This window comes from Oncorhynchus mykiss, chromosome 30 (assembly GCF_013265735.2).
Source record: "Oncorhynchus mykiss isolate Arlee chromosome 30, USDA_OmykA_1.1, whole genome shotgun sequence".
In the NCBI taxonomy this organism is placed as follows: Eukaryota; Metazoa; Chordata; class Actinopteri; order Salmoniformes; family Salmonidae; genus Oncorhynchus; species Oncorhynchus mykiss.
This window is the reverse complement of record NC_050570.1, coordinates 34,725,062-34,740,628: the sequence shown is the minus strand read 5'-3', so window position 1 is coordinate 34,740,628 and position 15,567 is coordinate 34,725,062. Positions and strand designations below refer to the sequence as shown.

The 15,567-nt window shown below is 44.7% G+C and overlaps 1 protein-coding gene across 6 annotated transcripts; it reads right to left on the bottom strand.

Moving 5' to 3' along the window:
* Positions 1–3,151: 3,151 nt before the first annotated feature.
* On the bottom strand, positions 3,152–15,003 carry eef1db (eukaryotic translation elongation factor 1 delta b (guanine nucleotide exchange protein)). Of its 6 annotated transcripts, none has more exons than XM_021599587.2 (10): positions 14,877–14,996; positions 14,357–14,366; positions 10,179–10,299; positions 9,898–9,969; positions 9,253–9,309; positions 8,547–8,631; positions 5,932–6,041; positions 3,935–4,138; positions 3,563–3,757; positions 3,152–3,400 (listed from the first exon to the last, which is right to left on the bottom strand). In XM_021599587.2, exons 3-10 carry the CDS (start codon positions 10,293–10,295, stop codon positions 3,362–3,364), a joined length of 879 nt encoding a protein of 292 aa, XP_021455262.2. In that variant the 5' UTR covers positions 10,296–10,299; positions 14,357–14,366; positions 14,877–14,996; the 3' UTR covers positions 3,152–3,361. The 6 variants fall into 6 exon arrangements, with proteins under 6 accessions (XP_021455262.2, XP_021455259.2, XP_021455261.2 ...); XM_021599584.2 differs by lacking the exons at positions 14,357–14,366; positions 14,877–14,996 and adding exons at positions 10,769–12,144; positions 12,292–12,344; XM_021599586.2 differs by lacking the exon at positions 14,357–14,366 and having other exon boundaries at positions 14,877–15,003.
* Between the last annotated feature and the right edge of the window lie 564 nt (positions 15,004–15,567).

The following is a 15,567-nucleotide window of genomic DNA, read 5'->3' as shown; positions in this document are numbered from 1 at the left end:
TTTTCCATGCACCGGCAGAACAGAGACGCTACCTCTGGTAAGACGAGGGGTGGGAGTGTGTCTCTATGTCAATAACAGCTGGTGCGGAATGTCTAATATTAAAGAAGTCTCAAGGTATAGCTCGCCTGAGGTAGAGTACCTTATGATAAGCTGTAGACCACACGATCTACCAAGAGAGTTCTCATCTGTACTTTTCGTAGCTGTCTATTTACCACCGCAAAGCGAAGCTGGCACTAAGACCACTCTCAACCAACTCTATAAGGCCATAAGCAAATAAGAAAAAGCTCACACAGAAGCGGCACTCCTAGTGGCCGAGGACTTTAATGCAGGCAAACAAATCAGTTTTACCACATTTCTACCAGCATGTCACATATGCAACCAGGGGGGAAGACCACCTTTACTCCAAACACAGAGATGCATGCAAAGCTCTCCCCCGCCCTCAATTTGGCAAATCTGACCACAATTATATCCTCCCGATTCCTGCTTACAAGCAAAAACTAAAGCAGGAAGTACCAGTGACTCGCTCAATACGGAAGTGGTCAGCTGACGCGGATTTGCTAGCACAGACTGGAATGTGTTCCTGGATTCATCCAATGGCATTGAGGAATACACCACATCAGTTATGGGCTTCATCAATAAGTGCATCGATGACGTCACCCCCACAGTGACTGTACGTACATATCCCAACCAGAAGCCATGGATTACAGGCAACATCCGCATCGAGCTAAAGGCTAGAGCTGCCGCTTTCAAGGAGCGGGAGACTAATCCGGATTCTTATAAGAAATCCCACTATTCCCTCAGACGAACCATCAAACAAGGAAAGCGTAAAGTCAGGATTAAAAATTAATCCTACTACACCGGCTCTGATGCTAGTCGGATGTGGCAGGGCTTGAAAACTATTACGTACTACAAAGGGAAACCCAGACGCGAGCTGCCCATTGACGTGAGCCAACCAGACGAGCTAAATGCCTTTTATGCTCTCTTTGAGGGAAGCAACAATGAAGCGTGCATGAGAGCACCAGCTGTTCTGGATGACTATTTGATAACACTCTCGGTAGCCGATGTGATCACAACCTTTAAACAGGTCAACATTCACAAAGCCGCTGGTCCAGACGGATTTCCAGGACACCCTAGACCCACTCCAATTCGCGTATCGCCCCAACAGATCCACAGATGATGCAATCTCAAATCGCACTCCACACCGCCCTTTCTCACCTGGACAAAAATAACACCTATGTGAGAATGCTGTTCATCGACTACAGCTCAGCATTCAACACCATAGTGCCCACAAAGCTCATCACTAAGCTCAGGACTGGGACTAAACACCTCCCTCTGCAACTGGATCCTGGACTTCCTGACGCGCCGCCCCCAGGTGGTAAGAGTAGGCAACAACACATCTGCCACGCTGATCCTTAACACTGGGGCCCCCCAGGGGTGTGTACTTAGTCCCCTCCTGTATTTCCTGTTTACCCACGACTGCGTGGCCAAACACTACTATAACACCATCATTAAGTTTGCTGACAATGCAACAGTGGTAGGCCTGATCACTGACAACGATAAGACGGTCTATAGGGAGGTGGTCAGAGAACTGGCAGTGTGGTGCCAGGACAACAACCTCTCCCTCAATGTGAGCAAGACAAAGGAACAGATTGTGGATTACAGGAAAATGCAGGCCAAACAGGCCCCCATTAACATCGATGGGGCTGTAGTGGAGCGGTTCGAGACCTATATAATAGGCAGTATCAGAGGAAAGCCAATAGAACTATCAGAGGCTCCAGTCACCAAGTTATAGACTGTTTTCTCTGCTACCGCATGGCAAGCAGTACCGGAGCGCCAAGTCTAGGACAAAAAGGCTCCTCAACAGCTTCTACCCCCCCAAGCCATGAGACTGCTGAACAATTCATAAAAACCGCCACCAGATCATTTACATTGACAATTTACATTACAAGATATCCCAAATAAGTCTAAAAACTAAATAAATCAGATTTAACCATTTTGACAAGTCACATGGCTGGGAATCAGATTTGTATGAACAACCTACGAAGTTGGTTTGAAATATCCGTTTCCATTTGCGTTTTGGCTGTTTTTTGGCTGCAGGAAAAAGCACAGATTTGAATAAGATATGCAAATAGGTGTCACTCCCTGACCATAGAAAGCTGTTTATTCTCTATGTTGGTTGGGGCATGATAGTGACTAGGTTGGGTCATCTAGTTGAATTATATTTATATGGTGGCCTGATATGGTTCCCAATCAGAGGCAGTGTTTTTCATTGTCTCTGATTGGGGATCATATTTAGGTAGCCATTTTCCCCATTGCTGGTTGTGGGATTTTGCCTACATTTAGTTGCCTGTGTGCACACCAGTAGCGTCACGTTTCGTTTGTGCTGTTTTTGTTAATCGAGTTTCGATTTATTAAAAATATGTGGAACTCTACGCAAGCTGCACCTTGGCCTACTCATTACAACGAGCATGACAATAGGTTTTGAGTGACTTCAAATTGCCAATGTGAGCATAGCTGACAAAATCCATGAGTATGTCTCAAATGCCATCAATAATGTGAAAAATATCCCTGTTGATCTTTCCTTCTTGAACAGGCATTTTCCTTTACCATTTTCCTGTTAACAAACTCCTCCATACGGTTAAGACTGAATTCCCTGAGGATTTCTACCTTGTGTTTTATCTTGGTTTGTGATATACTGTGGGGATATGACAAGGAGAAAGAGCATGCAGCAAAGCCCCACGGTTACACAGATTATAAGTATTAAGATGTTACAGAACAATGAATGATCATTATGTTAGCAGGAGATGAATGAGTTTACAGATCGGCTCTAAGGAATGGGCTGGGAAATCCCAGTCATTTTACCCATTCATATTTACCCATAACTTCTTCTACTGTATGCTGTTAACTTTCAAAATAATTCACAAATAAAACTCTACATCCACTAGATCACCTCGCCTTGTTTGAATACAGAAATGCACACAATGTAAGAACAGTTGATTTGGTAAAGTGGTCCAGAGCCTTCTCTTAATAAAGAGAATGACTGATACCTCATGCATTTAGGGGATACATTTGACCCTTTATTTCCTACCATTGCTCCCCACGTGGCTGCATACATGTGTTAATACTCACAGAGAGACAGACAAGAAACTAGTTAAAGTGCACCAAAAGCTCTTTATTATTAACCATGAGTGACACAAACAGCAGCAAGGGACGGACTGGGAACATGGTTATGTCCCACATGACACGCTATTCTCTATATAGTGCACTACCTTTGAACAGCTCATAGGGCTTAAAGTAGAGCACGACAGAGTGAATGGGGTGCCAGGTGGGACGGGCCCAATGAAAAGGAAGAAGGTCAGAATCAGATCTTGTTGAAAGCTGCTACGTCAACACTCTGGACCTGCAGAACAAGAGACTAGAGATAACATTCATCAAGATAAAGTACATAACCATTTCTAATTTGGGAACGCTAACCTGTACAAAGTGTGTCAGTTACATTTTTATATTTCATTGTGGACCCCCAAATAATTAGGTGTGTGTGTGCTCGCGCGCCTGTACTCACAAAGTCCTCAAACTTTGTAATCTCCTCCTCTAGCAGGTCTGTCCCGACCTTGTCGTCCTCGACAACACACTGGATCTGTAGCTTCCGGATACCATAACCCACAGGAACCAGCTTAGATTGACCCCAAAGTAGACCGTCAGCGACAACAGACCTCACACATTCCTCCAGCTTAGCCATGTCTGTCTCATCATCCCACTGTAAGAGAGGGGAGGGAGGGAGGTGGGGTATAGAGAGAGGGCAGGGGGGAGACGGATGGGAAGATAGATGTCAGGAACACAAACACACAGAGACCAAAATTCCATTCATATTTTTTTTTCAATACTGTATAGTGATTGGCAAAGTATTAGGAAAAGCGCGGGGTCTGTGACATACAGGCTTGACGTCCAATAGGATGGAGGACTTTGCGATGAGGGTGGGTTTCTTTGCTTTCTTCTCTGCGTACTCTTTCAGCCTCTGCTCTTTGAGTCGCTCAGCCTCCGCATCCTCCTCTTCATCGCTGCCGAACAAGTCCATATCATCATCATCATCTTCATCCTCCACTGGGGGGCTGGTCTTCTGCTGCTGGACAGAGGTTCCCTGAAGAGAAGAGGTGATTAAAATACACACTCATATTGTACCAGACAAAAGTTTGGATACACCTACTCGTTCAAGAGTTCTCTTCTTTTTTACAATTTTCTACATTGTAAAATAATAGCGAAGACAAACTATGAAATAACACATTTCATATTTGAGATTCTTCAAAGTAGCCACCCTTTGCCTTGATGGCAGCTTTGCACACTCTTTGTATTCCCTCAACCAGCTTCATGAGGTAGTCATCTGGAATGCATTTCAATTAACAGGTGTGCCTTGTTAAGTTAATTTGTGGAATTTCTTTCCTTCTTAAAGAATTTGAGCCAATCAGTTGTGTTGTGACAAGGTAGGGGTGGTATACACAAAATAGCCCTATTTGGTAAAAGACAAAGTCCATATTATGGCAAGTACAGCTCAAATAAGCAAAGAGAAACCACAGTACATCATTACATTAAGACATGAAAGTCAGTCAATCTGGAAAATCTCAAGAACTTTGAAGGTTTCTTCAAGTGCAGTCGCAAAAACCAAGCGCTATGATGAAACTGGCTCTCATGAGGACCACCACAGGAAAGGAAGAGTTACCTTTGCCATAGAGGATAAGTTCATTAGTTACCAGCCTCAGAAATTGTAGCCCAAATAAACGCTTCACAGAGTTCAAGTAACAAACACATCAACTTCAGAAGATACTGTATGAATCAGTCCTTCATGATCAATTGCTGCAAAGAAACCACTACTAAAGGACACCAATAATAAGAAGAGACTTGCTTGGGCCAAGAAACACGAGCAATGGACATTAGACCTGTGGAAATCTGTTTTTTGGTCTGATGAGCCCATATTTGAGATTTTTGGTTCCAACCGCTGTGTCTTTGTAATACACAGAGTAGTTGAACGGATGATCTCTGCATGTGTGGTTGCCACTGTGAAGCATGGAGAAAGAGGTGTGATGGTGCTTTGCTGGTGACACGGTCAGTGATTTATTTAGAATTCAAGGCACACTTACCCAGCATGGCTACCACAGCATTCTGCAGCGATACGTCATCCCATCTGGTTTGGGCTTAGTGGGACTATCATTTGTTTTTCAACAGGACAATGACCCAACACACCTCCAGGCTGTGTAAGGGCTATTTGACCTAGAAGGAGAGTTATGGAGTGCTGCATCCGATGACCTGGCCTCCACAATTACATGACCTCAAACAAATTGAGATGGTTTGGAATGAGTTGTACCACAGAGGGAACGAAAAGCAACCAACAAGTGCTCAGCATATGTGGGAACTCATTCAAGACTGTTGGAAAGGCATTCCGGGTGAAGCCAAGAGTGTGCAAAGCTGTCATCAAGGCAAAGGGTGGCTACTTTGAAGAATCTAAAATATAATTTGATTTGTTGAATACTTTTTTGGTTACTACTTGATTCCATATGTGTAATTTCATAGTTTCGATGTCTTCACTATTATTCTACAATGTAGAAAATAGTAAAAATAAAGAACAACCCTTGAAGGTGTCCAAATTGTTGACTGGTACCACACACACGGGTGGACATAAAAATATATGCCGCTTTGTGTGACGTCAGAAGGCTCAGTCTGCACTGAAAATAGTCCATAGCTACTTGTCTCATAAGAATGACATCTGTCGAAAGAATGGCCACTTAGCAGTCTTTTATTCAAAGCGACAGACTACAGTGAGTGCATGCATTTTTAGTATGTGTATGCGATCCTTGCGGTAATTGAACCCACAACCTTGGCATTGCGCGCACCATGCTCTTCCCGACTAAGCCACATAGGACCAGAGCGAGAGGGACTTACATTTGTACAGGGGGCTGCAGAGACTGGGGCTGCAGCTGGTGACGGTGATTTCTCCAGCACCGCTACCCGACACTCCAATTTAGACAGAGCCAACCGCAGGTCCTCCACCACTTAAACACACACAAAGGAAGTCAGTAAGATTACAGATTAGTTATATCATCTGTAATACAGATTAGACATTCTGTATACAAATGGGGAAACAAACACCTTTCAGTAACATTTTCAAAGGGTAATTTGATCTCTATACATGTGGACACACATACATACACTGAACAAAAATATGAAAATGCAACAATTGCAATGATTTTACTGAGTTACAGTTCATATAAGGAAATCAGTCAATTTAAATGAATTCATTAGGCCCTGATCTATGGATTTCACATGACTGGGCAGGGCCGCAGCCATGGGTAGGCCTGGGAGGGCATAGGCCCGGGAGGGCATAGGCCCACACACTTGGGAGCCAGGCCCAGCCAATCAGAATGATTTTTTTCCCCCACAAAAGGGCTTTATTACAGAGAGAAATACTCCTCAGTTTCATCAGCTGTCCAGGTGGCTGGTCTCAGACAATCCCGCAGGTGAAGAAGCCAAATGTGGAGGTCCTGGGCTGGCTTGGTTACAGTCTGCGGTTGAGAGGCGGGTTGGACGTACTGCCAAATTCTCTAAAACGATGTTGGAGGCGGCTTATGGTAGAGAAATTAACATTCCATTCTCTGGCAACAGCTCTGGTGGTCATTCCTGCAGTCAGCATGCCAATTGCACGCTCCCTCAACTTGAGACATCCGTGGCATTGTATTGAGACAAAACGGCACATTTAGTGGCCTTTTGTTGTCCCCAGCACTAGGCGCACATGTAATGATTAGTGATGCACCGATATTACATTTTTGGCCGATACCAATATCCGATATTTTCCTTGCCAAAAAAACTGATACCTGATATTTAGAATTTTAGCTGCCTTTTAAGCATTCTAGTACAGTTAAATAGTTAACACACACACACGGACGCAGCGGTCTAAGGCACTGCATCTCAGTGCAAGAGGTGTCAATACAGTCCCTGGTTCGAATCCAGGCTGCATCACATCCGACCGTGATTGGGAGTCCCATAGGGCGGAGCACAATTGGTCTAGCGTCATCCGGGTCGTCATTGTAAATAATAATTTGTTCTTAACTGACTTGCCTAGTTAAATAAAAGGTTATACACACACACAAAAAATAATTGTTGGCATTTACGTATGTCCCCATTACCAGTAAAACATAATGAAAACCTATTTCTTTCACATACTTGCTGTGCTGTTTCGTGGTTAATTTGTTCAGTCGTTTCATTCTCAACCAGGATTTCTATGGAACGCCGTTTGGGTCTTTGTTTGTCAAAAAAGATACACGTCAAATAAAACTATTTGACGTGTCCAATAACAACAATCTGTTTCAATAGCTAGCTAACTATATAGCTAGGTGTCATTTGCATCACTGATTTGCATCACTGTCAATGACACTTTTATTTTGAAGGCAAAACTGCAAATTCCACTATTGTCCCTAATCTTTATTGGGGCTAGCTTCACAACACATACCTCGTTCCGGTCGAGCCTCACTAGACAGATGAAGCTAGCTGGCTGCTTATTATGGTCGCTTTGGGCAACAGGGTTAAGTAGCTGGCTAGCTATTTATTTTCATGAACTTGAGTTCAATTTCAATAGGCGAACAACAAGTGGCAACCTAGCTAAAACGTACTCACAAGGATTCCTAAATCATTGCTAAGAATAATTTAAATGACTGCAGTTTCTACTGGTCATTGTTTTCAGGCTGGTTGTATTGGTGCTAGCTATCCCAGAAGTTGCGGTTGAACAAATGATGCTTTATTACCAACGCAGTATTGTAAACACAATGTTCTGTGGCCGGTGTTTGCTTGTTTGCAGACTTTTGTACAGCTTTGACAGCGCTACTGTATCTTTTTTGATGCGCAAAGACCCAAACGGCCTTCCATAGTAGGCATGTCGTGAAGCTAACAGCAGTGAAGCTATTATTAACTCCGGTAGGGCAACATCTGAAAAATAGCGCACTTGGTAGTGTGTACCAGTGCTCGACCAGTCAGTGAAAACCAACATCACCCACAACAGAGAATGGTTGATTGTCAAGGACAACGTACTCTTTCAAATGACTGCTCGACTTGTTGACTGCTCGATCCACACAGGAGACATTGTGTGGGCTAGGTTAGGAATGCTGTGTTACACGTTTAGCATAACATTTTATGTGGCGTTATTACGTCATGTACCTACGTTATATAGGTATGCACAGTAGCTTTGACATTGGTTTTTAACATCGGTGTTAAACTAGACATCGGGCCGATGTTGATGTCGGTATTTTTAGCTAATATCGGTTGATTCCGATATGTTCACCAATATATCATGCATCCCTAGTAAAGATCATGCTGTTTAATCAGCTTCTTGATATGCCACAACTGTCAGGTGGATGGATCATCTTGGCAAAGGAGAAATGCTCACTAACAGGGATGTAAACAAATTTGTGGACAACATTTTTTATGTGTATGGAACATTTTGGGGATCTTTTATTTCAACTTTAAAATGTTGTTTATATTTTTGTTCAGTATACACAGACACACACCTTGGTTCAGACTGCTGTTCTCTAGCTCCAGGCTCTTAATCCGTGTGATGAGTTCGCCTTGATCTCCTGCCCCATTAGCTGCACTCTGAACACACACACGAAAGAGTGTCAGGATATCCCTATAAGCATATCACCAGCGAACTCTAGTGGCTAAACTTAGGTACCACCACAACCAATTGAGGAGACAGGGCAGACATGAATAGAATGAGCAACACATTATATCACCTGTACACGTAAATAACCACCATCACCTAGAGGCACAGATTGGACAACAACAGCTACAATTGCAGCTCATGCAAAGCTGTCTCACTCAGGAATAAAAAGGTACTTTAGAGTCTGTGGTCATGGTGACGATCAGAGGAAAGTTTCAGGAAATCCAGGTAACCCCTCTGGAGCATTATACATGGAGGTGTCCAAATATTAGAATCCTGAAGTTGACCAATCACAACTCTTCAAAAACCAAAGAAACAAGTATCCATCTCAGCACCACCTAGAGAGAGAGTAAGCTCAGTGGAGGGTGGCCAAGGACAGGGCAGACTATGGAGTCAGAGAGAGAAGCAGACCCATCATACAGGGAGAATGAAGGAGGGTGGTTGGGTTTGTTTGTTTGTGTGAGTGTGTGCACAAGTCTGTAACATTGCTCTTAGTCGGGAGGGCGGGGGGGGGGGGGGGGTCTAGCTGCTGTCACACAGGGTGGGACACTTACAGGATGGGGTTTCTGGGGTTGATCAAAGCCTCTGCTAGGTAACAGCGAATTCTTCAGCTGGGGTGCGGGGAGGGAAGGAGGAAGGGAAAGAGGGAGAGAGTTGAATGAGGAGGTGCAGAAGGGACACTAGCAGAAAGAGAGAGAAAGCTACAAAAAAAGGATCAGGCAAAGTTAAAGTATACCCAAGGTTGGTCTAAAGAGGAATCAGAGAAATTAAGAGCTAGCCAGCAATACAAGATATCATGCTTTCGGGAAAAAAAAAATGGAAATCTTGCTTCATGAATACGACCCAGGGTATTCAATGCTCTCAGCAGCAGTTCAGAGTCAAGGTATCCACACCTTGCGTTTCCCCATGACATGTAGCCTTAGCCGTGTGGTCACATATAGCTGGTTCAGCCTTGCTTACACGTTTGTGTGTGTGTGTGTGTGTGTGTGTCTTTGACCATGTAACAGTAACTAAACATACAGGGACTTCTGTAGAAAACTAGCTGGCTGGCTAAAACTGGCACATTTACAGTAATGGTGTGCACTGTCCCTGTAAAACTACAGTTAATAAAGTATCTTACTTTCAGTGCAGCTTTAAAAACAGATCATGTGAGATATATGTGTTGTATGAAGGGTCGGATGGGTTTATATTATACTCACTCCTGCTAGGGACTTCTGGATGTTCTCTCTGGCCCGGGCTATGTCCTGCAGGATGGTGTTGGCTCCCAGCTCCTATAGGGTACAGGAGACCAGGTCTGACAGGATGTAGGCATACACACACCAGAGACGTATCCAAGTTTTAAGTACAGTGAAACGCCTTTCTTGCTTCCCAACAATGCGGTAATCGATATCAGGTGGCGACACGTGTGAGGAAAAAAACGACAATGTGGGGGAGGGCATTGGCACACACACACAAACTAAAAGAAACGCTCTCTACATACCTGTGCTGGGTGTGAGGTGCTGTTAATGCATTCGTAGAAGTGTCTCTCCGCATCATCATAGCGAGGCTTATCAAACCAGATCTTCTCCTGGACAAAGTAGTCTACTGCTGAACTCATGGTGCTACATGGACAGAAAGAGAGGCACAGAGATGAGGCAGAGAGAGAGATACAGGATAACAAATGGTTAGTAAAGTAACATTCAGTCCACCAGAAAGCTTGTGTCCCTCTGTTTTAATCATCTGTGTTCCACTATTTACAGACAAGACCACTTCTCTTTCCCCGTCAACGCCACACTAACATCATCCTTAGAAGTAAGCTACATCTTTGAAAACCACTAACATCGAGTCAAATAAATCAAGCATGCAAAAAAATATATGGAAAAGGATAACATCTAAAACCAAATAAAACAAAAGAGACAAATGAGCAAGCCAAACACAAAGTTTAATAAATTATGTGAAACAAACAAATGAACCAAATCAAGACACAGACAACACCAAAAAGGAGAAAAAAAATAAGGGGGGAAAAAAGGAGTAGGAGTAAATGAAGCTGGCTGTGTTTGTAGAGGTCCAGTCTCCTGGGATGGGTCATACTTGTCCCTCAGAGGGCCGGTGCAGGCGACCGATGACGGTTGTGGTAACAATGTTGCCGACACCACAGCATCTTCTTGCCCACGAGCCCCCTCCTCTCTGTCTGCTACTGTTGACTCAGCAGGTACAATCTGACGGTAACTGTAGAAACGGCTCTCTGCAGCCTCGTAGCGTCTCTGGTCCAGCCAAACCCTCTCGCTGTCTGGATGCAGGAAGTAGCAGACTCCTCCCATCGACATGGCCCCACCTTCCTCCTCTGCGACATCAGCAGGCTCCTCCTCCTCCTGAATGGTGCGCAGAGCGTGGAAGACTTCGAGCTTCCCCTGTGAGACCACGGCTTCTTCTTCTACCACTTCTTCCTCCTCCTCCTCTTCTTCTTCTTCAACAAGACTCTGTGGGTGGTCTCCACTACCTCTGGAGGTTGAGGGAGCGTTGGGGTTGGTACGTGAGGTGGAAGCTCCACCACCCAGGTTGTTGCCGGTGGGAGAGCGGTTGTTTCCATAGAGGCTCTGGTAGAAGGCTGCCTCGGCCCGGTCGTAGAGAGGTTTCTCCAGCCACACGTCCCTCAGCAGCTCCACGGGGAGACGGGGGAGCCCATTCACTGGCTGGCCAGGGGCCGGGGTCAGTGGAGATGTGGAGGCTGCCTGGGGGGTCTGGGCCAGGGACAGGTACCCCTCGTCTGGCGTGGCTGGTGTGCTGGGGCTGTTGGCAGGGAGGGCTAGGAATTCTGGGGCTGCTGGCTGCAGTGGCTCTGCAACAATGCAATGCTCTTTGGCAACTATGGGTGGATGGTTGCTGGGGTGGTTCGGGGCTTGGGGTGAGGGTGATAGTGAGGGTTGAGAGGAGGTGGGGTGGTTGTCAGTCGTCAGGGTTGGGGGTGAGCCGATGGGCCGTGTCATCGACCCGTTGGCAGAGTGTGCCAACCAGCACTGATACAGACTCTCAGCCTGCTCATACACATTGCGGTCAAACCACACTGAACCACACTCAGACCGCAGGCCGAGCAGGACCGCGCCGGGGGAGTCAGGAGCAGGGTCGGGAGAGGTGCAGCTACTGCCCTTCTGGCAAAGCTGGGGCTCCTCCCCCTTCTCCTGGCCAGGTGGTGGTGGTGGCAGCGGAGTCATCATAGCAACCGTAGCTGGGCGGTTATCGGGTTGAGCGGAGCGTTTACGACGGCGACGCCTCTTCCCACTGCGTTTCCCATTGCCGTCTCCATTCACACTGCTACTCTCTGGGGAGGACGAAGCAGCACCACCCCCGTTCCTCTGACCTCCCTCCACTGCCACCTCAGTGGTACAGTCCACCTGGCAGCGTCTGGAAGGGAGATCAGGATCGGACTGATCCATTGCTGAACACAAGGGGTTCCTCTGAGGCATCATCTTTGATCCGAAGCAGAGAAAGAGAGTGACAGGGACATGCCAGAGGGTTAGTTACACAGAGAGGAATTTAGAGAGACAGATTGATCCATATAGATTATAGTCTTTTAAATATATTCTAATTTTAGTATCTTTGTAAATTTTACTTACGAAGCGAATCTCTGTTTAACAGAGCTAAGAGAGAATTCAACGGACCAATCCCAGAATGCTTTTAGGCATGCAGGAAAGGAAGAGAGCGGAAAAAAATGTGAAAAGAACCAGATCAAGCAGACCAATAGATTATGAAAAATGAACTGAACGATGGATGATGTCCACTTCACTGGTTGTGTTTGAAGAACACAAACAAGAGAAAAAAAGTATTTAAAAGTGTACACTAAGTAATATAGGCTAGTGCCTCTGTCACAAGTTTTACACCCATTTCATGCCTTCTGAACACAACTCCTAATGTCCAATGTTACATTCTGGAGTTCTTGTGATTCTCAGACTTCTGAGGCTACCCATAGTAGATCTTTAACCAGCATGTCTCTGGACTACTTCTATTCAGGTCTACATAGAGGTAGAAGACACAACTTAGTATCATTCCCATTATGGAGTCTGTGAAAAAATGGGCAGCACCATTGAGGCCATCTCCATTTTGAAGTAGTCAATTTCCTTATTTTATTACTTCTACGAGTTGGTAAACAAACTGAAAGGGTGCATACTGCCACCTGGAGTGTGTTGTTTGAACAGGTATTAAGCCACGGTTGGCGATTTACTGCCACCTGCAGTTATGTAATGCTTGCTCATTTTATTTATTTGTTGTACCATTATTTTACCAGGTAAATTGAGCGAGAACAACTCATTTACAGCAACGACCTGGGGAATAGTTACAGGGGAGAGGAGGGGGGGATGAACGAGCCAATTGGAGTATAATTCATTGGCTGTGTCCTCCTGGTGACCTGGATGGAATTATGTGATGCCTCTTTAACCGATAGAAAGTCCCACCCAGTTGACTACTTTGAAATGTTGAAACTGTAAAGATGACCATTACAAGCTAATGGCAATAATGACAGCATATACCAACATGCAAATTCTGCATGCAAACTGAAAAGGTTTCTGCATAACCTTAAAGGGAAAAGCATGTAATATGATCACTCAGCAAGGTTACTGGGCAGCCTTGGTGAATGAATGATGTTTTGTGTAGTGGTGATGATAACAGTAACAGCACTGGCATGCTCAGTCAGAACTAATGCAGGTAAGACCAACTCGCACCGTGGAGCGGACCAAGTGGCACCCTATTCTATTTATAGTGCTAGAGCTCTGGTCAAAAGTAGTGTACTATAAAGGGAATAGGGTGCAATATGGGACAAATCCTGTGGGTTCTGTGTACACCGCATAGAAAGAGAATCATAGATTCTATACAGTATGTCTACACAACATAACCAACCACAGTCATTAGCAGTGCGGGATGCAGCTGTGGTTTTGATGGAGGACGATCCATGCGACATTCATGATTCATACAGTAGCATTGTGAAACAGGAAATACATTTCCTTATACCAATTTCCATGTTCCCCCCCCCCCAATTGTTTTTAGGCCTACTAATATCAAACTTGGCTGTACTATTGCTGAGCAATGTGCTTTAAATTAAATTTTAAAATATATTTTTGTTACTATTATTCAAATCTTGATGAATTCACCATTCAGAAAAATATTTTGTGATTTACTGGTGTGTCTATTGGTGGCCTATATGAAACCCTATGTAACTCACCTTCCTTGGTGAGAATAAGACCAAAAACTGTCGTGATTAGATTAGAATGTTCAACATGTTCATCCATTCAGCAGCCGCCAGCCATGAACAAACAAACAAACATTATAGCCTAATACGCAAAACAGACATAGCAGAAAAGCAACACGTTTGGGAATAGGGTGCAGTATAGGCGTGTACAGTATGCTTACAGTAGCCTAAATGGTGGCAGCTTCATAATTAGTCTAAAGTGCCTTCACTTCCTGTTGGATCCTCCCCACGAAGCATGCAAGAGCAACGTGTGAGTGAGAGGAAATCTAAGGTATTCATTCAATGACTGCCTTTGGAGTGGGCCGTGTGGGGGTGGGAAAGGCTATAATGACTGTATCGTTGCAACGAAAACGTTTAGATTTGTATGTCATTAGAGGAATAATCAATAGCCTAAACCACATTTTACTAAATGTTAGGCTACACGTCGGAATCATACTCACTTTTCCAAATCTTGAGAACATAGAAAAGGGGACAGAGGCATACTATTAGAGGTTATCGTATTGTAAACGGTGACAAGAAACAGTAACACATTATAGCTTGTTATTAGCTGACTAACAGCAACATTGTATCAACCGCGGAGCTATTCCTTTGTTTGATCGGTGTTACAACGTAACTATTTCAGGTCACCAGCTCGCACTGCCACTGCAGCGTCGACATCTTCAATCGCTCTCAAGATATCGAGGCAGGTTGTGACAAAGTAAAGCCTTAATACACATCTATATTCATTAGCAACGAATTCGCTGAAATGTTGGATTATGTTTTAATATTTCTCTTCAGTTTATGTAGACATTCATTTTTAGCCGGTCGGCCCGGTCTTGGGCGCCCATCATGGCTCCACGACATTTCGCTTTTCTTAGCCATTCACATTATTTCTCCCTCCCACCAAACAAGTAGACTAACGACTCCCGTGTTAATTTCTCGACAATCCCCGGCTCGAAAAGCGAACTGTCAGTTACTTACTGTTCTGTATGTCGGTGGTTAACCGGGCCGGTGGTCCTCGTGCGATTGTTCAGCTGAGAGCCTAGAACAGAAAGAGTGACGAGTGGGAGAATAAAATGCGAGTGAACCGGGGGGGGGGGGGGGGGGGGGGGGGGGGGGGGGGGGGGGGTTGGGGGGGGGGTTGGGGGGGCCCTGTTCTTTTAAACACCGGGTTGTTTTACACTCAAACGCTGAAAATATTATTTTTTTTAATCCACATATTATTAATGTCCAGAACAGTGTATTAATGATGTTGTTTTTAATTATTTTTTGTACATCAGTTTTATTTAGGGTTGGTATGTTCCTACTGCACTTGCTCATGATAGAATCAAGAACTAAATCATAAATGATTTCGCCAGCAGGCTGAATAGATTGACCATCGTTTGTCACCACCTTTCAAAGTGTGTGGCATTATGGTTATAAAAATCGCCAGACTTGCGACGACATGTCAACTGCACGCACTTTACATAAATCATATGATCAAAAGGTCCGTTTTTGATGAAGTCGCTGCAGTTGCTTCTCACTAACCGCACCATGCAGCCATCATCTGCATTGTGAGAGGCACTATTTGTCAACCAATCATTAGGGTTGTTTGAACCACGCTAACCTATCGTAGCAGACGTAAAAGAAAACGGCTGAGCGGACTTTCCTCGTCCAGTTTTCAGCGGAAACG